The sequence below is a fragment of the Strix aluco genome, chromosome 5 (genome assembly GCF_031877795.1).
Source record: "Strix aluco isolate bStrAlu1 chromosome 5, bStrAlu1.hap1, whole genome shotgun sequence".
In the NCBI taxonomy this organism is placed as follows: Eukaryota; Metazoa; Chordata; class Aves; order Strigiformes; family Strigidae; genus Strix; species Strix aluco.
This window is the reverse complement of record NC_133935.1, coordinates 88,935,983-88,956,673: the sequence shown is the minus strand read 5'-3', so window position 1 is coordinate 88,956,673 and position 20,691 is coordinate 88,935,983. Positions and strand designations below refer to the sequence as shown.

General features: G+C 55.9%; 1 protein-coding gene across 7 annotated transcripts in view; it reads left to right on the top strand.

The window, feature by feature from the left end:
• SHANK3 (SH3 and multiple ankyrin repeat domains 3) overlaps positions 1-20,691 on the top strand; it is a 350,787-nt gene that overhangs the window by 150,050 nt on the left and 180,046 nt on the right. For all 7 annotated transcript variants that reach the window (XM_074828192.1, XM_074828195.1, XM_074828198.1 and 4 more), the window contains exon 12: positions 7,840-8,027. In XM_074828192.1, coding sequence (XP_074684293.1) covers positions 7,840-8,027 — 188 coding nt within the window. The remainder of the gene's footprint in view (positions 1-7,839; positions 8,028-20,691) is intronic.

Below are 20,691 nucleotides of genomic sequence, written 5' to 3'. Positions count from 1 at the left end.
AGGAAGGATTTCTTTGCAGAAGGGGTTGTGGGGCGTTGGAATGGGCTGCCCAGGGCAGGGGGGGAGTCCCCATCCCTGGAGGGGTTGAAGAGTCGGGTTGACCCAGCGCTGAGGGATCTGGTGGAGTTGGGAACGGTCAGGGTGAGGTTCATGGTTGGGCTGGAGGATCTTCAAGGGCTTTTCCAACCCAGATGATTCTGGGATTCTGTGAAGTCAGGGGAGGGAGCGGGCGCTGATGGCACCGGAGTGGCTCAGCCAGGGCTGAGGTAGCCCCAGCAGCACTTGTGGGGACGTTACTGACGAGAAGCGCCGCAGGTTTCAGTCTCTGGAGATGTGACAGTAGCTGAATCATTTTGAGGACCGACGTTTCACACTACAGTGTCTAAGTCTCAGCTCGTTCTCCTGGTGGTTCTCGCTCCAGATGTCTGCACCCTCTAAACGGTTTTCCCATGGTAATTCTAGTGAAGGCAGAAGGTGTCGAGCTGTGGGTTGTGGAGTCAAAAGTTGTTTACCAGTTGTGCTGGAGTAACCAGGTCTATCTCAGCCTTTGTCGTGGTGCTCTCTGGAGCTGCCTGGGCACCTGGGCAGGACCTTCTAGGAAAGGCCCTTCTAGACCTGTAGATCTGCTCCGTGTCTGGCTGTGAACGGGGAGGTGGTGATGTGAACCTTTCTTTATGAGGAAGGGAGTGTGTACCCCAAAACCAGTTGCACCCAGCAGATGCTGAACACCATGTGTAGGGCACTGGGTTTTGTCTGAAACACATGTAAGGACTTAGCAACCAAAACATTAAAGGTTTCGTAGCCACAGGCTTTGCAAGTGATTTCCTTCTTTACAAAGTAGCTCCTGCCTTCTGCGCAGCATGGGCTCCTCCACCCCTAGGAGCTGTAGAGCCACAGACCTTCTGGGATTGGAAGGTTTGTGGTGCCTAAAGTAGGGAGGGACTGATTAATCACCTGCTGTCACTCCTGAGTATCAGTGACCAGGAGATACTGCGGAAATGATTCTTCTTTTTCTCTTTTTTTATAGAGCAAAATTTTTGAAACAGCTTATCTTGATCAGCAGCATCTTGCCAGGATCCACCTGGACCTTTGCTTCCACCCTCCAGTGAGTTGGGGGGTTTGGTAATCCCCTGGCAGCTCCCTCCAGCTACTATCTACCGTAAACTCGTCAGGCGCCTGTAGCAGAACTGGGCTTGCTCTCACCTTTGTGAAGAGCATCTGCCAGAGTGAGGTGCATGTTAATTCGTGGTAGTTGCCTGTTCCTGCATTTGCTCGGCTTATCAGACAGGTTGTCCGAATTCCTAAGGACTGTGATCTTGCAGGATAGGCGGGATTAGAGGCATAATTTTCAGAAATCCCGTTATCCTCTTTATCAACTGATAAAACTGTATTTTGTCTTTTCAGTAGGACTGTTTAAGATCTGATGGAGGTACCCAGTGATATAAAACACTTTCAGCTGTCAGGGTGGAGAGGCACAAATCCAGCTGCCACTGGGGATGTTTCGCTGCCTGGGATGCACACAGAGTGCTTTAAAGAGTGAATCAATAGCTGTGATTATATAAAGGGAGACAAAACCTTTTAATTAATTGTCTCTCTCAGGTTTCCGGTTCCGCCTCATCTTCTCCAGACGCGTTTGAGAGGCTGTAGCCGCAGCCAGGTGGAGGTGTTTATACTTCAGGGGAGGTGGTTTGACATCCAGACTCGTCACTGCCATAAAACCTAGGCCAGTGCCTGGAGAGGAGGTGGCAGCAGGACCTCTGCCAGTGTCGCTTTGGCCAGCTCTCGCAGCCATCACCAGCCTGTCCTTGGCTGCCGGCTCTCACGCCAGGTTTCTGAAGCATCTTGTAGGTCACGGTTGCCGGTGCTGCGTGGCCGGACGTTCCTCTTGTCGGGCGTTTCATGGCTGACGTCGTCCCGCGCCGGGTTCCCCTCACGCGGTGCAGCCCCGCCAGCTCCCGCTGCTCCTGACAGGTGCCATGATCCCACCGAGGGCTCGGCAGCTCCTGCTTTACATCCTTGCTCAGGCCCCCACACTAATTAGCTGGAGCGCTGGTCTGGCGGCTGTCTGAGGAGGAGCAGGGAAGGCAGGTGACTCCCCTTCTCCCAAACAATGTGAATCTGCCACTAATTGGCTCTCGTTAGCAGGTGACTGTGCTATTCTCATTTCGTTGTGCTGAGATGATCTGAGACCAGAAGTTTCTCAGCAGACTGAACAGCAAGCTAAATGAGCCGTGTGCTAGGAACAGAAAGGAATAAAATCACGTTGTGCAAGAGCAGGAGCAGTCGACCCCAGAATATCAGCCCAGGTCTGCCTCGTTATCCAGCTCGGGGGGCACTGTGGGGAGAGGGTGGGGGTCCTGCTCTGCTTCGGTGGCTGCAGGGAGCCCCAGCGCTGAGGCACAGAGCTCTCGGTGTCAGAAACGTTCTCTTGAATTTTTCTCCTGTGTCTTTTGGTCATTACATCGGGTCTGACCCAGGTGATAACCTGGGCAGACCGTCTCAAAGATTTTTCCCATTTCTGAATTCAAGATCGGTCCCGAAAGAGCTAATTGTCAGCCAAGGGAAATTCCCACTGACCCCAAATATATGCTGGGGGGCACCCAGCAGGAAAACAGCTTTGCAGAGAGGGCCCTGGGGGTCCCAACTGAGGAGAATTTGGACACGAGCCAGCAGCATGCCCTTGCTGCAAAGAAGGCGGATGGTGTCCTGGGCTGCGTTAGGCGACACATCTCCTGTGATGTGAACCCACACCTGGAGCACTGGGTCCAGTTCTGGGCTCCTGTGTGCAGGAGAGACATGGACATACTGGAGAGAGTCCAACAAAGAGCCACGAAGATGTGAAGGGACACGAGCATCTCTCCTGTGAGGAAAGGCTGAGAGGGCCGGGACTCTTCAACCTGGGGAAGAGAAGGCTCAGGGGATCTCATCTCTGAGTATAAATACCTGGACGAAGAGTGTAGAGAAGGTGGAGCCAGGCTCTTTCCAGTGGTGCCCAGTGACAGGACCAGAGGCAACGGGCACAAACTGGAACACGGGAGGTTCCCTCTGAACATCGGGAAACCCTTTTTCCACTGTGAGGGCGACTGAGCACCGGCACAGGCTGCCCAGGGAGGTTGTGGAGTCTCCATCCTCGGAGACGTCCAGAAGTCACCTGGTCCTGGTCCTGGGCAGCTGGCTGCAGTGTCCCTGCCTGAGCAGGGGTGGTCGGGATGACCTCTGGAGATCCCTGCAGCCCCAACCAGTCTGCTCGATTCTGTGGATCTGGGGAAGTTTTAGAAGTGACGAAGCTGCTATTTTCTTGCTGGAGCTGAAATTGTTTCCATCAAACCCAGTCTATTTCTGTATCTGTCAGCCACGCTTGTAGTAACAATTTGAAACTCCGGAACAGCAAAAGCATTTCTTCCAACGGCCACATAGTAAGTGCCGTGATCGAGAAGCGGCGTTTAGTTGTAGTCAAATTCTGTCTGATGGTACCAGGTTATAAGGACCTGCTGGACGACATAATGCTGCTGTGTGTTGGCAAAACCTCTTACTGAAACACCAAAGAGGTGTTTCAGCTCACGGAGGAGATCGCTGCAGTTCTTACTGCTGGACAAAGCTGGAAGGCCCATGGCAGGGCATGTGTTCTGTGCTTCTTCCCACCAAGCTTTTGGTACAGATGTCTCCAGAAAGGTTCCTACAGAGAAATCATCTCCACGTACTCTGTGGGTGCAGAGCTGTGTGTGTGAGAGCACGTAAATGTCCTCAGAGCAAGAGAAGTGGTTTGCAAGTCCTTCCTTCCATGGCCGAAGTGAAAGGCAACTCCAGCACCAAAGACAACTCATTCGGGAAAAAAAAAAAAAAGAAAAAGCCTGCTTTTGGGATTGTTGCCAGGTGGACAGGAACAATTTAACTGTCATACAGTTACTGGGATGGCTAACAGGTTAACTGCAAGCTGCCAAATACATTTCATTCCTGAAGGGTTCAGTTTATAGCACATTTCGAAACAGTAGGAACTTCCCCCATGCAAAAACCTTCTGTACCTTAAAGCAACAAAAAATCTGATACTCAGCTCTCAAGGAGGGAAAAAATCAGGATCTGTAATAGATACTTTCATGATAACATCCGAGACACCTTAGTATGTTCACTGCCTGCCAGAGGGATGCAGAAATGGGAGAAGACAGCTCCGGCATGGCCTCGCTGGCCTGGATCTGCCGCATCTGCTGCGCCTGCCACAGCCCGAAAACCAGCGTGTCCTCGCCTGGCAGCACGGCACTCTGCTGCAGCGGTGCGGGGCAGGAATTCCCTGAAGAAGGGAGGAGGAGGAGGAGGAGGAGGAGGGGTGTTGTCTAAACCTAATCTAAGAATCCTTCAGGCAGAACTCACCTGACAAAAAGTGATTCTCTTCTGATCGGCCCCTTGAGAGCACATAAAAACTGAAGCAACCGTCCTGGGGGTCTGGGGCTGCTTGATGTGGTTGAAGTCACTGTGGGGGCTGTTCCGGCCTGTGGCTTCACTTGCGGCGATGGGACCCTGCCCCCAGCCTGTGGGAGGGAAGTCTCTCTTCCCTCGGAAATGGCTGTGGCTTGTTGAGGGGGTTGCTGTGAGTGTCTGCTCTCGTGAGGAGACTCTTCCATATGGGCACCTGACACGGTTTCTGACGGGGGTGCCCTGTCAGCTGGTTGGGGCCCCATTGCCGTCTCCTGGCACTGTCGGGTCTGGATGCTTCCAGGGGCTCCAGAAGCACGAGACATGGAGTCACACGTAAATCCAGCTCAGACAGTTCCTTTCAAGGGGCAGAGCAAGTGTGAGACCTCAGAGATTGTACACAGCGGCGTGCCATCGGGTTTTCCTGCTGCTGCCCGGGCTTACGGCAGCGTTCCCCGCGCGCCCGCGTGTCTGCGGGAGAACCGACCCCCCAGCGCAGGGCCCGGCCGGGGAGTGCCGGGCGAAGCCTCCGGAGAGATGCGCTCTCAGCTCCCGCCTTCCAGAGCAGTCGCTGGCTGCAGAGGCAGCAGCTGACATGAAGGAGGACGAGTCCTCCATCTGCTGTCGAGGCTCACTGGAACCAGCCGTGTCCCGCGCACCGGCGTGCTTTCGCTGGGCCATCCCCCCGCCGGTGCCTCCCCCAGCGCCGTGCGCTGCTCCAGCGGGGGATCTGGCATGGGGCCGGGCAAGAGAAAAGCCCCGTGATGGGCAGGAGGGGAAAAGGCTGCTGCTCCTCCGCAGTCATTTAGTGGAACTGCCCCCCCTCGCACCCCCGTGGGGAGCGGTCCCTGCCGGCGCCCCGCGTCTCGCCGCGGCAAGCGGAGGAGGGCGTGGGCATCGCGCACGGCGAGATCACGATTATACGCTGGGGACATTAAGAAGCTCCTCAGCTGCTTAATAAACACTGCCGCGGTGGTGTTTGTTTTATTCATAATATACCAGGCGTCCTGGCTGCTGTTCAGAAATAAGTTATGGATCCAGCAGCGATTAGCTACAGCTTAACTAGGCGGTACAAAGGATGCAACCCGCCCGTTCGGGCCTCAAGGTGCCTTATGCCGCAGGGTGATAAAGTAGGTGAAGAAACACATTGTCAGTTCACGTGGAAACGTGCCAGGAGCTGCTCGGCTCTTGACGGATAGAAAACATAAACCCCGTTCCAGGCGGTTTTTCTCACATTTTCCTGTTGCAAATACAGGTAGAAATGTTCCCAGAGCAGAGCCTGAACCTGGAGCTGCTGCAGAACTGACGTAGGTCTCTATCAAGCGGGCATTAACGTGAAATATGGTTGAACTAATTAACGTCCTTTAATTGAAACTGAGCCTGCCAAAAGAGCCCAAACAAAAATGGTGGTATTCTTTAGAATGATTGCAAAACTTGTTATAAATGTACCTCTGATATAATAGATGTAGGCTTCTGAGACATTTTGACTTAATAACTCCTTAACGATTAAAAAATGAGTGTGCTACAAAATCAATATGGCAGCTCCGCGCTGGACTGCGGCCACAGGATTGATGCTTCCCCGGCGCGACGGCCGAAGAGGAGCCGTGGGGACGCCGGGCCCACGTCACTCGTGCAGGGACAGCTCTTGGCCCCGCAGCAGCACGTTCACCAATGACACCAAGGACGACGCGACGTTGCTGCTGAGAAAACACGCGGGATTTTGGTGCACAGAACTGCCGCAGTCCTGCGGGCGCGGGGCCGGCGGCGGCCGGGGGGGCTGCCCGCGGCAGGGGAGGCCGGTGGTGGGGAGCGGGGCGCCGCGGAACGGCTGGAGCGGGGTCAGTGTGGGCCCCGTGGCCGTCGGCGTGCCCTGGCCAGCGCCGTGGGGTGCGGGGTGGTCCCGGCGCAGGTGGCCGCGGGCTGGCAGCAATACCCACGTCTTCTGCCTGCGCCTCGTGACTGGTGCTAAAATCATACGGGGCCTGTTAGAGATCTGAGCTGGTCTATAATATCCCTGCCTCGGCTAAAAATGATACTGGAGTGACATTTAGAAGCGTTATAAGGAAAGGGTAGCTATTTATTTCTTATTAAGTGTTTTTTCCCTCGAGGGGCTGTAGCGCAGCCGTAGGGCCGCGGCTTTGGGCTGGGGCTGGCAGGGGACAGGGTGCACGTCCCCGGGACGGCTCCTGCTGCCGAGGCTTCGTGCCGGCGGTGGGGGGGGGTTGGTGGGGGGCTGGGGGGTGCCGGTGACCCACACCGGGCAGCCGGGCCTCTCGTGGGTGCCTCGGCCTCGGTGCGCCGTTCCCCGTTTCGTTGCCGGGCTCCGTGAGGGTGATGGGGCTCCTGGGGGGGCTCGGCCTCTCCCAGGCCTTGGTCACCATCCTCTCTCCTGGCTGCACCCCGAGAAGCCAGTACCCCCCATTTTGGGGGGGTGCATATGGGACACTATGGTGGTGGTGGTTGGAGTTGCTGAGGGGACACCCCCCCCCCCTCGGCACTGCCCCCACCCCACACCGGGAGCAGGGCGGCCCCGCCCCCAAACTACCGCACCCCTCAGCATTGACCCCCCCAATGTCACCCCCTCCCCAACCTGTCCCCAGTACACGGCTCCCCCGTGACCCCCCCAGCCCCGAACTACCACGCTCCCCGGCACTGCCCCCCCGCACGCTGCCTCGTCGGGCCTTGCCCCCCAAAACTGTCAGAACCCCCTCAACCTCTTCCCCCGAACTACCGCACCCCGTGTCATTGCTCCCCCCACGCTGTCACCCCCCACCCAACCTCTCCCCCATCCACGGCTCCCCCGTGACCCCCCTGCCAATGAACTACCGCACCCCCCGCACTGCCCCCCCGTGCGCTGCCTCGCCGGGCATTTCCCCCCCCAAACTGTCAGGCCCCCCCACCCTCTGCCCCGTCCCCGGCTCCCCCGTGTCCCCCCACCCCCGTGTCCCCCCGCCCCGTCCCGGGGCAGCGCGGCGGCCGCCAGGGGGCGCCTCGGTGCGCGGCCCCGTCCCCGCGGCCGGTCGGGGCGGGGGGGGGGCGGGCGGTCGGGGGGGGGGGGGGGGGGCGGGGGCGGGGGGCGGCCGGTCCGCCGCCGTCCCCGCCCGCAGGGGGAGGAGCCCCCGGCGGCGGCACCTGCCCCGGGCCATGGTGCGGGCGGCGGCGGCGCGGCGCCGGAGGGAGCGGAGCGCCGCGCGGGGCGGGCGGCGCCGCGCCATGGAGCCGGCGGCGGGCGGCGGCCCCCCAGCCGCAGCCGGTGCCCCCCCAGCCGCTGCCGCAGCCGGTGCCCGCGCCCGGGCGGCGCCGCGGCGGCCGGGGCTGCGCTGAGCCCCCCGCGGCCGCGCCCGGCCCCGCCATGGCGCAGCCCGCGGGCCGCGGCGGGCCGAGCCGCGAGCTGCCGGGCATCAGCACCGTAACCTACGTCTTCGTTTACAGCCCCGGCGGCCCGGCGGGGCCCCCCGGCCCCGGCGCCGAGCCCGCGCCCCACGCCGCGCCCGCCCCGCTGCGCGGGCCCAAGCGGAAGCTGTACAGCGCCGTGCCCGGCCGCAAGTTCATCGTGGTGAAGAGCTACGCGCCGCAGGGCGAGGGCGAGATCCAGCTCAACCGGGGCGAAGCCGTCAAGGGTGAGTACGGGCGGTGGCGGCGGCAGGGCGGGCGGGGGGGGCCCCCTCCGGCTGCGGGCTCCGGCACGGGCGTCCCGGTAGCGCCGGTCGCCCCGTCTCGGCCGCGGGGCAGCGGAGCCACGGGGGTGCCCGGTGCGCCCCGGCCCCGCGTCCCTCAGCCGGGGGTGGGGGGGGGGGGACGACGGGGCTGCCGGGCGAGGGTCCCCCGGCCAGGCCCCGGGTGCTGCTCGGGCCTGGGGCTGCCCCATGGGGCCTCTCGGCGTGTCCCCGGGGCTCAGGCCCCGTGCGGTGATGCGGAGGGTGGGTGTCACGCTCCGCCGGGACCCACGGGAGAACTGCCCGCCGCTCCCCGCCCGGGGCCGGCCTCGCGCCTCTCAGCGCGGTCCCGGTGCCAGCCCCCCTCTTGCTGGGCGAGGGGCGGGTGGGCGAGGACGCGCTGCCTCCACGAAACTCCTGATCAGCTGCGGTGATGCAGCCAGGGCTGACGGGGGGACGAGAGGCCGGGAGGTGCCGGCGCTGCCCGCCGCGCTGGGCAGACCTCGCCAGGGACGGGGGAACCCTGCGGTAGGTGGTGAGTTGGCTGCCGGCAGGCAGGGATACGGAAAGGCTTCCTCTGCAAGCAAGCTAATTCCACAGTTTTTCACAGAAAGTTTAAGGATCTTTTCATCTTCCTGCCTCCACTTGTTCTGCGGATGCCTTGAACGACGGCAGCGGGAGCCGGCGCCGAGCTGACGGGTTGCGTTAGCTGTACCGTGGCTCTGAGCTCGGCACGGGGCTCGCTTCTCCGGGCTCCGAGCTGCTGCTTCAAATGCACTCAGAGCGCCGAGCGCTCCGCTGTGGGCGCCCAGACCTCCCCTCGGGGGTGGCCGTCCCGGCGGACCCGCTGTTGGCCCCACCGGTGCGGTTTTGTCCCCCGAGGGGAGGAGGAGGAGGAGGCGCGAGGTGCCTGTGGCTCGGCCGCGTGGCAGATGGCGAGGCCGCCTGCGGCGGGTGGCTGGAGTTAACGGGTGCGCGATGCGCGGAGCTGCGCCGTCCTGGGGGAAGGGTGTTTGTTTCCAGGAGGCTGGAAGGAATCAACAGATGGACACAGCTTTGGGCTCGGAAGTGCTTTTCCCATCCTCTGCCTTCGCCCCCTTCCCTGGGGTTTTCTGTCACACCCCTCTGCACCTCCTCGAGCGTTTGCGTTAAGTAGGTGGTCCCGGTGCCCTTCCTCCGGAATTGCAACAGAAGCCTTAGCTGGTGTTTTCACCCGTAGTTGTTTGCACGTCTTCTGTACGTGGCCTCCAGAGAGGAAGCAAGTTGTGGGAAGTGCCGTGGGGAGGAAGAGCGGGCTGGGGGGAGCAGTGGCTCCTCGGGGCTGGAGCGCTCTCCGCTGCTTTCGTAACGCGTGGCCGGGAAGGCTTCACAAGAGTTAAAAGAGAATCACTTCAGTGAGTTGCTTATGAAAGATCTCCAGGCAGCGTAGATGGGCAGCGCTCGGTTATTTACTGCTTTTGAGATGCCAATTAATTTTTGCGAGGACAGGAATACTGATGGTTATCGGACAAGGTGCCCTGCGTCGCAGGCAGGTAGAGCCGCGGGGATAGATGGAAACCAGGAGTCCGAGCGGAATGGCTGCGGCTGGTGCTTTGTCATGTCCGGTGGACTCGTGGCTCCTTTGGAGCGGGACGATCCTCCCTTGGTGGGGAGAAGTCCCTGACCCAGCTCGTGGGAGGTGGAAGCTGGTGTGAGTGAAGCCCCCGACTGAGCTGTGCCGGACCTCTGCTCCAAGTGGACGGGGGTGCCCTGGCGTCCGCAGGCAGGGAGAGGCCTTGGGAGAGGCTGGTTTGAGAGGACGCCTGGCCGTGGGTGGCCTCGGGGGCTTCAGAACAGGGTCCCCAGGGTGTGCCAGCCGGGTGGGGACTGGCTGAGCCACCCAGGAATCCCAGTGTTGGGGGTGGAGGGTCCTGGAGGAAGAGGGTGGCAGCTGGAGGAAGCGTTGAAGTGTGGTGGGTATGAGCAGAAGAGCTGCTTGGGGAAGGGTGGGAGCCGATTTGGGGAGTGTTGTCAAAGAATCGCTGGAGGCAGCTGCCTAATGAGATGAGCTGTGTTTGGGGAGGTGTGCCAGGGCGGGAGCCCTGCGTGGAGGGAGCTCTCTGCCAGCGCGATGCCGAGGGAGAACCTGTCTGAGGATGAAGTCGGAGTGAGGAGTCGTGCGCAGGCAGGAGCTTGCTGTGGGAAGGGACCTCCGCGGGGGGGCGGAGGCTGGGGCCGGGGCATCGCTGGCGTGGAAGCTGTGCTGGGGCCGGTGTCTCATCTTCAATGTGTTGGTGAGGGAACTGGACAGCCATCCCTTCGAGGCAGCGGTACTTGGTGATTTCAGATGGCTGGGGCTGTGAGCAGTTACTGCCAGAGAGGAGAGCAGCAAAACACCCGGCAGTTTTTGAGAACTGCAGAGAAGATGGAGAAGAGTTTGAGGTGGAGTAACATGAACCCCTCTGTACCCGGGTGTGTAAGCCGTGCCAGGGTTTGTGTACGGCCCCGTTTGAAGCGTGGCTCTGTTAGGAAGGAAATGCTGCTTGCTGGTGAGCTGTTCTGGGAGAAAGCTGAGGATCCTGGAACGCTCACCCCGGGTTACAGTCGCAGGTAGTGTTTCTTGTTGAAAGCAAATGGACTCCTGCGAAGGTTCAGCTGAATGTTGATGCTGAGCAAGGGTCTCGTGTACTGGATTTGGCAGAGCGAGGGATGCGCTTGAGCCCAGTGTGTTTGATGGGTTTCCTCGGGGCTTTTCAGGAGGAGCTGGTTTGGTTTCAAGAGCATGGTGGAAGTTAAGGGCATCTGGACTGTATACTGTGACTGTCCTGGTAGCTGTTGGATGACAAAAGACAATAATCAATACAGTTATTTCGTTTGTAAGATAGCTGAAGAATTCAAGCAGAGGAGAGTCTGTCCTTGATCTGCTTGTTACTGATAATGAGAGATGAAATGAGATGTGAGTGCCCCAAGCAAAGGGAGAACCCGTAGTCACCAGCACTGAAACCACAAGGTCACAGGGAGAAATGGTTCGTAGACAAGGCACGATGAAGATCGACTCTCCAGTCTGGAAACTAGGGAGAAATTAGGAAGAGTATGAACGGGCTGGCTTTGGAGTCTCATTTCTTTGCCCTTTGTGATTAGGAGGAGTTATTCTCAAGCAACTGTTACCATGTGCATCCAGCAGTAGGTTTTCCTCTCTAGTGTGGTCCCTTATTGACATTCCCTACTGCAGTATCTAAGCTAGCCCTCTCTGAAATAAATGGCAAACTGAATTTCTGTTGGCTGTGGTTATGGTTTTGTTGAATTATTGTTGTAGCAGTTCTCGATTGTGCTGGAGGTTGTTTAGATAGAGGGGGTTATTTTACTTGTGGATAGAGTTGTTATTGCACAGAGAGTATAGTTTTTTGTTAGTGGAAGGTTTTGCAGTTTCTGTTTGATGATCAGCCAGCTAGTTTCCTCTGGACTTTCTTTATCCAGCCAGAGACGTTTGAGAGGCTGCTCACGCACGGTTCACTCCGGGCTGTAGGATCCCTGCTACCCCTCGGGAAGGCAGCTCTTCTGGAGCCTTTAATGACTGGCAAGGTTAAGCCAAAGCTTTAAACTTCACCCTCAAACTATTTGTGGTGATCTAGAGCAAAGGGGTGACAGACAGCTGCCTCCTCACCAGACTGCTGCTCCTGCGTTGCTCAGATCCCCCATGTTGCAAGAACAGAGGTGCAGGAGGGTCTCGTGGTGGGTGAGTTGAGTCCTTGGCCCTGCACGGCTTTGCAGTCACCCGTAAACTGGTCACGCTCCACCTTTAACACCGCTGACACCGCTTTACTCCTGCCGTTCTGGTGGGGAGGCTGCTCTAGAACCTTCCAGACTTCAGGCTTCATCTCTTCTGACTTCTGAAATAAGGGTTCATGGCTGATTTAATCATTTTTTGGTGCGCCTTTAGACACAACAGACTGCTGTGATCTGGCTGTGAGACATTAAAGGCGCCGTGACCAGGTCCTCGTTTGGGAGGAGGAGGCTGCTTTTTCCTTTCCTAACAAATGAAATGACTCAGTCACGAGTGTGACCCGCCAGCCTTATTCTAGCGATCCAGGGATGCCAGGCTTCAGTGGCTGTGGTGCGGGCTGGGTGCCCGCGAGCAGTATCCCCCCTGACGCTGCAGAGCATCTCCTGGTGCTGGGTGTCTCCTGGTCTCCCCAGCTCGAGCTGTCCTGCCCCGTGGGTGCCAGCTCTGGAACGTTCTCCCCAGCTCCAGGCAAATCCGGGAGTCATCAAGAGCCTGGTGTCCTCTGGGCTCCTGCTGCTTTGCGCCCTCGGTTCTCGTGTGGCCCTTGGGTGCTGACCGTTCTCGCCTTCCATCTGAGTAACACTTTAACTCCCCTGGGGACTGAAATACATTAAAAAACTGTCTTTGACCCCAACATTGTGAGTTTGCTGAGAGCCGGACTGCGAGAGCGCACGAATGCTGCCCCGGTTCTCTGCAGCCCGAAGCCCCTTGGAGGTATTTAGGCCCGAGTGTGGATCCTGTCCAGCCTCTGGAGAGCAGGAGGCGTCCTCTGATCCGTGTGCTGAGGGCAGGCAGCTCTACGGAGCCGTCCGCAGCTCCGCGGCGTGGTCCCTGCGTCTCCTGTGCCACGGCTCTCCCAAAGGTGCTCTGCCAGGAGCACGGCAGCGTGGTCCGGCGCCCTGCGGTGCCTCGAACGGTGCCTGCTTCGGGAGCAGAGCACACGTGTCCTGAGCAGGTGCCTGAGGTTGGGGGGTGCTGTGGGAGCTGGGCTGCTGTGCTGTTTGTCTAGCGGTCAGTGTTTGGAAGTTAAAAGATTTTTCAGGAATAATGAGAGCTTCTTGAGGCATGGGTAAATTATTTCCTCTTGTTGTTGTTGGAAACTTTGAAAAATGAGTCATGGAAGAGGAAAAATAGAAGAATTGCTCATGAAAGACAAAGGAAAATGAGCTGAATAAAACTAAAATATCCCAGGGACGTGAAAAACTTTTGTTTGGAAGAAGTGGGTTTTTATGATACAACTGCATGGCCAAGGCTGTGGTGGCCAAGGTACGATCCTGCTCCCTTTCAGGGTGGAGGGACACACAATAACGCTTTTCCACCATAGGCTTGGTAACGTCTCTGTTAGCTCTAAGCAAGGTCCTGGCCCTGCGTGGTGATTAGTCTCTGATTAGCTGATGCACGGCAGCGCACCGGCCCTCGAGGGAGCCCAGGGGTCCTTGTCTGGCCCCCGCCCCCACGCCGGCAGACCCATGGTCCCTACTTCTAGACGGTTCTCCTGAGCCAGGTGGACATAAGCAATTGGTTTTTTCGTACTCACTTTTAAACCATTTCAATGTTTTCAACCAAATTTGTCCCATGTGTGGAGGTTTCAAGGCCATGTTGCTGGAGACATGGCGGTTGGGTGTGGGGAAAGCAGCCAGCTCATCGAGCCCGGTAGTCCTGGCCACTGAGCCTAGGCAAGCTCCACAGCAGCCACGACGTGACCTGCCACATCCTGGCCAAACCAGAGTAAGAGGGTGGCTCGGAATATCGTGGTGGGAAGAGGTGCTGGGGCTGCGTGGGGGGCAGGTGTTGTTGGGCTGGGGAGAGACGCCGTGGGTGCACAGGGAGCTGTGGCCACAGGGTGATGGGCTCTGCAGGACGTGGGCTTCCCAAGGGTGACTCAGTGGTGAGCGGTGGAGTCAGTGCACTTTGTTGTGTCTTGCCTGGTAGATCTGTGGCTGATCTTGTTTTCATAGAGTAGTTCAGGTTGGAAGGGACCTTAAAGCCCATCCAGTGCCACCCCCTGCCCCGGGCAGGGACACCTTCCACTAGCCCAGGTTGCCCAAAGCCCCGTCCAACCTGGCCTTGAACCCTTCCAGGGAGGGGGCATCAACCACCCCTCTGGGCAGCCAGTTCCTGTGTTTGACCACCCTGTATTTTCTGTATAAATACCCGACCTCTTTCTGATCCCTGCTGTGCTCTTTATGCCAGTTGTGTCATAAGACAGCTAATTATGCCTGATGCAGAAAAGTATCTAATCTTACTGGTTTATAAATACGTTACTCTTCAGTTTGTTTTAAGTGTTCTCTGGTTCAGATGCTTGGTGGAAGTTTTGTGGGTTTTGTCTTTTCGAAATGTAAAATCTTGTACCAGCACTAGCGTGGCCAGCAGGGACAGGGAAGGGATCTCACCCCTGTGCTCGGCACTGGTGAGGCCGCCCCTCGATGAGTGGGTTCAGTTTTGGGCCCCTCACTCCAAAAAGGCCATTGAATGACTCGAGCGTGTCCAGAGAAGGGCAACGGAGCTGGTGCAGGGTCTGGAGCACAGGTGTGATGGGGAGCGGCTGAGGGAACTGGGGGGGTTTAGTGTGGAGAAGAGGAGGCTGAGGGGAGACCTCATGGCCCTCTGCAACTGCCTGAAAGGAGGGTGCAGAGAGGGGGGATGAGTCTCTTGAGCCAAGGAACCAGCGGCAGGCCAAGAGGGAATGGCCTCAAGCTGCGCCAGGGCAGGGTCAGACTGGCTCTTAGGAAGGATTTCTTTGCAGAAGGGGTTGTTGGGCGTTGGAATGGGCTGCCCAGGGCAGGGGGGGAGTCCCCATCCCTGGAGGGGTTGAAGAGTCGGGTTGACCCAGCGCTGAGGGATCTGGTGGAGTTGGGAACGGTCAGGGTGAGGTTCATGGTTGGACTGGAGGAGCTTCAAGGGCTTTTCCAACTGAGATTGTGATTCTGTGAAAATCCCACCCGCTATTATATACCTGGTTTGTATCTGCTTAAATACACATTGCTTTGCCATTAGTGCACCCCGTTCTTTAAATCTTTTCCTGTGGTTAACTTTTTTTATACCTCTGATCAACCCTTCTGCTCTTCTCTAACCCAGTTTGGTTTCTGTTACAAATAAATAGGTCTTTGTGATTGCGGTCTTGGGTGGTGTCCAGGTGGATCTTGTGTCGCTTTGGTTAAGTGATTTCAGAGAAAGAGAACGTAGAATTTATGTACCTGTTTTACTTTTTTTAAAGGAAATAAACTTTACAGAGTTTAGGAATTTTAAATATGTATTTAGCTTAAGCTGTGAACCGTACCTTCCTTTCCTCTCTTTTTGCGTGTTTATTCCCTTGTTATATGTTGGTAACAGCCCATGTATGAGCAGAGAAGAGTGACTGTACTTCAGTTGGTGTTTCTTCAGGGGTGTTACGACTTGGGTTGCAGTTTACCCAGTTGTTCCAAGACAGTCCTGTGGCCGTACACTCCCATTTTTGGGGGGGCTGATGTGCTGGGTGCCACGGGGCACCGGTAGCTCCAGGGACTGGGCCACGTTCTGCGGGGCTGTGCAGGAGGCCGGTTCTTGGGAGTTGGTGTTAGCCCTGAGCTGGGCCCTGACCCCAGAAATGTCACTTGGTGGCCGTTTGGTGGTTGGAGCAGCCACGGACCACAGGGAGGGCTGTGCTTTGGGGGAGGTGCTGTTGAGCAGGCAGTCTCTTCTGCTCGGAGCTGGCTGCGGGCTTGTGGGGATCTTGAATTATACCCACTGCAGCAGCACAACTGAGAAAGGAAGAGAGCAGCAGCCTGGGGAGAGCGTAAGGGCTTCAGAGATGAGGATGCTGCCTCCCTGATGGATGCGGGTGGGCAGAAGTCTACTAGATAGGTGCATCCACTGGACAGCCACTGGCACCAGGGACCCGTCGGGGCGCTGAGCGTCTGCGGGAAACGGCCATTGGATCCCATGTGTCCGTGAGGGGCGCTGGGACTCTGGGGAGCAGCTTGTTAGACTCTTGCAGACTTTCTGGAATGCTGTTTATGGTCTAATAGCAATCAAGGATTAAGAAGGTCAGGTGGGATCTGGTGAGGACAGTGCAATGGGAAGAAGTGTCAAAATCTAATTCAGTGTGAAGAAGAGATGGAGATTCCCCGAGGACACACGGAACAAGTAATCCCTCTATGATTATTAAAGCTGCCACCAGTTGGCATTATAAACTCTATTTTTAGTAATTCTAAACTATGGCTAGAAAAATTGGTCTGGCCTAAAATTTTCTTCCTCTGTTTAAAGTTTAATTCCTGCCACAGATGAGGCTGCGCACGTTCAGCCGCTTTGGTGTGGTTTAAAGGACAGGCCTGCTGGGGAGCGCTGCTGGGGCTTGTGCTGGTGCCCTGGGGCTCACAGCGCCCGGCTGACCTCGGGGGGCGATCCCAGCCCCCTCCCGGAGCCCGCAGGTGACGTGCACGCAGAGATTAGCTAGACTGCGTCCTGGTGTCAGGGTTAATCTCCAGAGCTGCCGTGTTGGAGACGGTTTGGCCACCAACACCTGGATGGCGGCTGGGAGCTCTCGGGGTGGTTTTTGGCTCGGGCTCCGCTGGCCGCGTGTCGCCGGCAGAAGACGGTCTCTTGGCGCGTGCCCAAGCCGAGGGCTTTTTATGATCACTAGCAACAAAAGTGAACAACAAACCCTTGATCTTGTGTTTCCCTTTCTAGCTTTGTTTCTGTGAATGAGTTTATTACAGAGTGTCTCTGTGTCTGCTTCAGGGCTAGGAGGGACTCGGAATTACTGGCAAAGCTTTTCCTTCATTCCGGGGTCAGGAAATTCTCCTTCTGTTCCTTCTTGTTTTGTCTGCCGGGAAGGTCATTTTGAAAGAGATGGGAAGAAGCCAAGATGCGGCTGGTTGCTGTAGCCTGGTATGAGAATTATACAACCTCTTGGGACTGCTGTCTGTCATAACTCCTGCTTTCTGCTGTGCTAAATTTCCTTACTTGAGGTTAGGACAGGATTTTTCCACTGAGATCTTACGTGTTGCAGGTCAGCAGCATGGTTTCTGGATTGTTGGAGCTACTAAACTTAAAATGTCCTGCAAAGGCCGAGTAGCCCTTCTGGAAATCAAGGTGTCATTGACAAGAAATTCTCTGCTTAAGAATTTGGAGAGGAGAAAAAACGTAAATCACAAAACGAAGGGAGGATGTAGAGATGGTGTCAGGCAGAGCAGCACCAGAATCTCTGTTTCTCTGCCGCATGTAGGAAAGACAAAACTGACCTGAACTGTTGTTGTCCGCTTGCCTCCAACTTTACTTTCCGTTCAGGCACGCTACTGGAGAGATTTTGCTTGCTTGGGATAAAACAAATCTCAAGCTTTTTTGTACTTTCTTTTTTTTTTCTTCAGCATAAATTCCTCTCCCAGGGAATATTAGACTTCAAAACTTACGGGAACTTTTTTCAGATGTCAGCTTTTTTCAGTACCAGCTTTCTACAAAGACGCTCATTACAGTGTAACACCATACTGGTGAGATAATTAGATGCTGCAAGAACAACCACACGAGATACGGAGCTCGTATTAATGGCACTGCGCGGGTGTGCAGTCTGTCCTATTGTGCCCGTTTTCTGCACGGGGCTCGGCTCTGCTGCCTTGGAGTATTCAGGCTGAAGCTTTAAAAGTGTTTGAAAGCCTTTAGGTCAAGACAACTATTTTCTGCAGTGTTCTGGATTTTTCATTCTTTCTTCATCTGTGTGTTTTTAATGGAATTTCTTCTCTCCTTTTATCAAGAGGAGGGTAATAAGTGTTTCTTACATCAACAACTTTGTATTTGCATATTTAGAGAGAAGTAATGTCGCCCCAGTGCCTCTCTGAAATACACCAAAATGAGATTCTTTAGTGTGTGGATCAAATACCATTTGAAAGTCATATATAGATGCCCAGTGTGAGGTCGGATTATTGCATATTGCCATAAAAATGATAGCATTTGTACTTGGCATCTGCGATGATACGTTGAGAATTCTTATCAGCTTGTCACTGTAGGAGAGGAAACCTTGTTGACAAGTCGAAAGAACAAGATACCATCAAAACTCTTACTTCTGCGGGAGAAATCCTCCGTCTCCTGCTTTCTTCTCCTCAGGTAGCCGGTATCTGCGGTGCGTCCTGAGCCCAGCAGCACAGTGGGGAGGCAGAAGGTTCCCAGCAGACTTCATTGGGGTGGTTGTACTTGGCTTGTGCATCGGTTCAGTAGCTGGACCCAAGTACAGAGGAAACGTATGTGCTTGAGACCAACTACCACAGAAAATGTCCTTTATTTTTAGTCTTATATCCAACAGGTTGTTGAATGCCTCTTTCTTACATCTTGCTTTTGGATGGACTTTTTCCTTTGAAGAAATGTTGGTTTTTCCCCTAAAGTTATACCTCTCTAATTTATTTTTGTAAGCAAACCTATGATCCCATTTGTTCTTCATCCACTGGATTCTCTTCTAGCGCTGCAGTACTTACAGATGCAAGTTCTTGGGGAGAAATGTAAAATCAATCATCTTAATTTAAAGTTGGGAGTATTTTTCAGCAGGTATGTTTGGGGGGGTGCATTTATGCTCCTGAACTCTTCCTGAAGGTCTTTCTCCATTTCCTATGCTTTGCCTATATCTGAATGCTACAGCAGAGAGACATTTGTCTCTAAACAGGGCACTGCGGAACAGTATGTTTGAAAGTGTAAAGAATTTAAAAAAGCATCCTCATGAGTGGCTGCTGAACCAAGGTACTTGCCAAAATAATAGCCAAGGTTATTCCCTCCTCAGGTTTCTTCTGGCAAGTTAGAGTTCTCCTTAACGTGGTGACATTTTCTGCTTGTTGACAGAGGAAGCGCAGGACAAATACAAATGTCTCGTCTCATCTGCCACATGCTCCTCTCCTTCCCGCATCTGTCAGACACGCTTTCAGGACAATCGGGTACTGACAGCTAGCGTTGCCTCTGTCTTAAATCAAATTACAGTGAGGTTTAGCTGCTGAATGTCTTCAGTCAAATTCCTGGCAGATGCTGTTTGGTGCTACCAAGCCATCTTCTGGTGAGACAGCCTGTCCCGTTCCTGGGCCACGGGCGGTCAGTTCAACAGTTCTTCCTCGTAGTTCAGTCCCGTCTTCAGCCTGTACCAGTGCGAACCTCACGCTGGCTCCAGCTGCCTTAACCGAGCTGCACACCCTGGTCGTACCTGACCGGGCGTCACTCCACAGCTGAACAGGCCTGCTCCTTCTTGTGGCTGCTTTTTTTTTTAAAAAAAACCCCATGAAATAGATTGAAATTTCTGTTAGTTTATGACAGAAAATTTGCCTGTTTATAATATAAGTATTTCATGTCTATAGATATATCATAGAATCACAGAAGGGTTTGGGCTGGAAGGGACCTTAAAGCCCATCCAGTGCCACCCCCTGCCCTGGGCAGGGACACCTTCCACTAGCCCAGGTTGCCCAAAGCCCGGTCCAACCTGGCCTTGAACCCTTCCAGGGATATATATACACACTGGTGTGTCTGTGTCTCTAAATTTACATAATCCCACAGCCCCTTCCTGACTTACCATTATGAGTTTCCCACAGTGTTCCTGCTTGCCGCGTTTCCCCGTTGCTGTCGGTGGCGAAGTCCGGCCGCCCCCCTGTGCTGTGCTGCTGGGTTCCCTCGCTGCCCGCTGGCGCGGACCCTCAGCCTTCTGGTCTTCGCGGGTGCCTCCAGCGTGACCTGCCCCGAATGCTTGTGTGTCTGTGTTTAATGTGCGGCTCCCTCTGGAATTTGTGATTTCTCTCACACTTGAACAGTCCTGACCAGGTACCGTACCGAATCGGGCGCTTTCCCCTCCCGCGTACCCTCGTAGCAGAAGCTGCCTGTCCCAGACGGATGGATAGTCTCCAGGATCTCTTTGCACAGCAGTTTTCCGCTATGAAGGGATTATCTTTTCCTCCCCGAGCTGTTTTCCCAGCTCTGGAAGTTTTTCTCCTGAAGTTTCTTGTCCGTTGCACTTGAGCTGGTTCTGGAAAGGGCAGAAGGTCTGATATTTTTTCCCCCCCTCATCAGCCTTCTGTAGGGTTTCTCTGGCAGCCTTGGAGAGGAGAGGCTCAGCTGGAAGCTGTGTTCTCCCAAAGTCTGGGGTCTTCAAAAGCTCCTGCGTTGGTCGTGGCTCCCTCGGGGAGCTGTGTCCACGCGTGTCCCTGGGGGAGGAGGCAGCGAGCGGGGAGCAGTGGCAGTTGGTGGCTGCTCCTGGGGAGCCTCTGCGGGTACCGGTGTGGCCCCGGGCTGCAGCAGCCCCCAGGCAGCCTGACTGGGGGTTTGGGTCCCCCCGATCCTGGCAGAGCTGCCGTCATGTTCGGAGCACCCCGAGCCTCCTGCTGGGGCCGGGGGGAGTCGGGGGCTGTGGGAGAGGGGGAGGGGGTTTATCTGCGGCCGGCTGATGCGCACGGCTACCCTGGGGGGGTTGTCTGGGCTCCCTCCAGTCAGCGGGAAGAAATAGCTCTTCCGAAGTGCAATCTATCTCATCCCAAGTTAGACATTTAAAATAAGTCTGATGAATTGCGCTCTGAAATAGCCTATTTCTCCGTTGACTGGCTCAGATATAGATAGCCTTTTAGCTGTGTCTTTCATCTGTCTTGGCCATTAGCGGTGGCTCTTGCAAGCCACAGCAAGGGTTTGTTTGTCTTCGGCGTCTACTTTCTGTCCAGAAAGCATCTGCTCTGCTGTTGCCTTCCACATCCTGCTACGGAAGCTAATGGAAAGGGCAGTCACCAGCCTGCCACACCTATCCCAGGTGGGTGTTACCCAAAGTTATGGGTCTTCTCCTGGAACCAGCGGAAGGTTCCCTGGTGAATCCTGGTGCTTTCTCAGCGTAAAGGCAGTTTCCGTGTGGCCGGCGCGTCGCTTCGCAAAGGGAGCGAGACC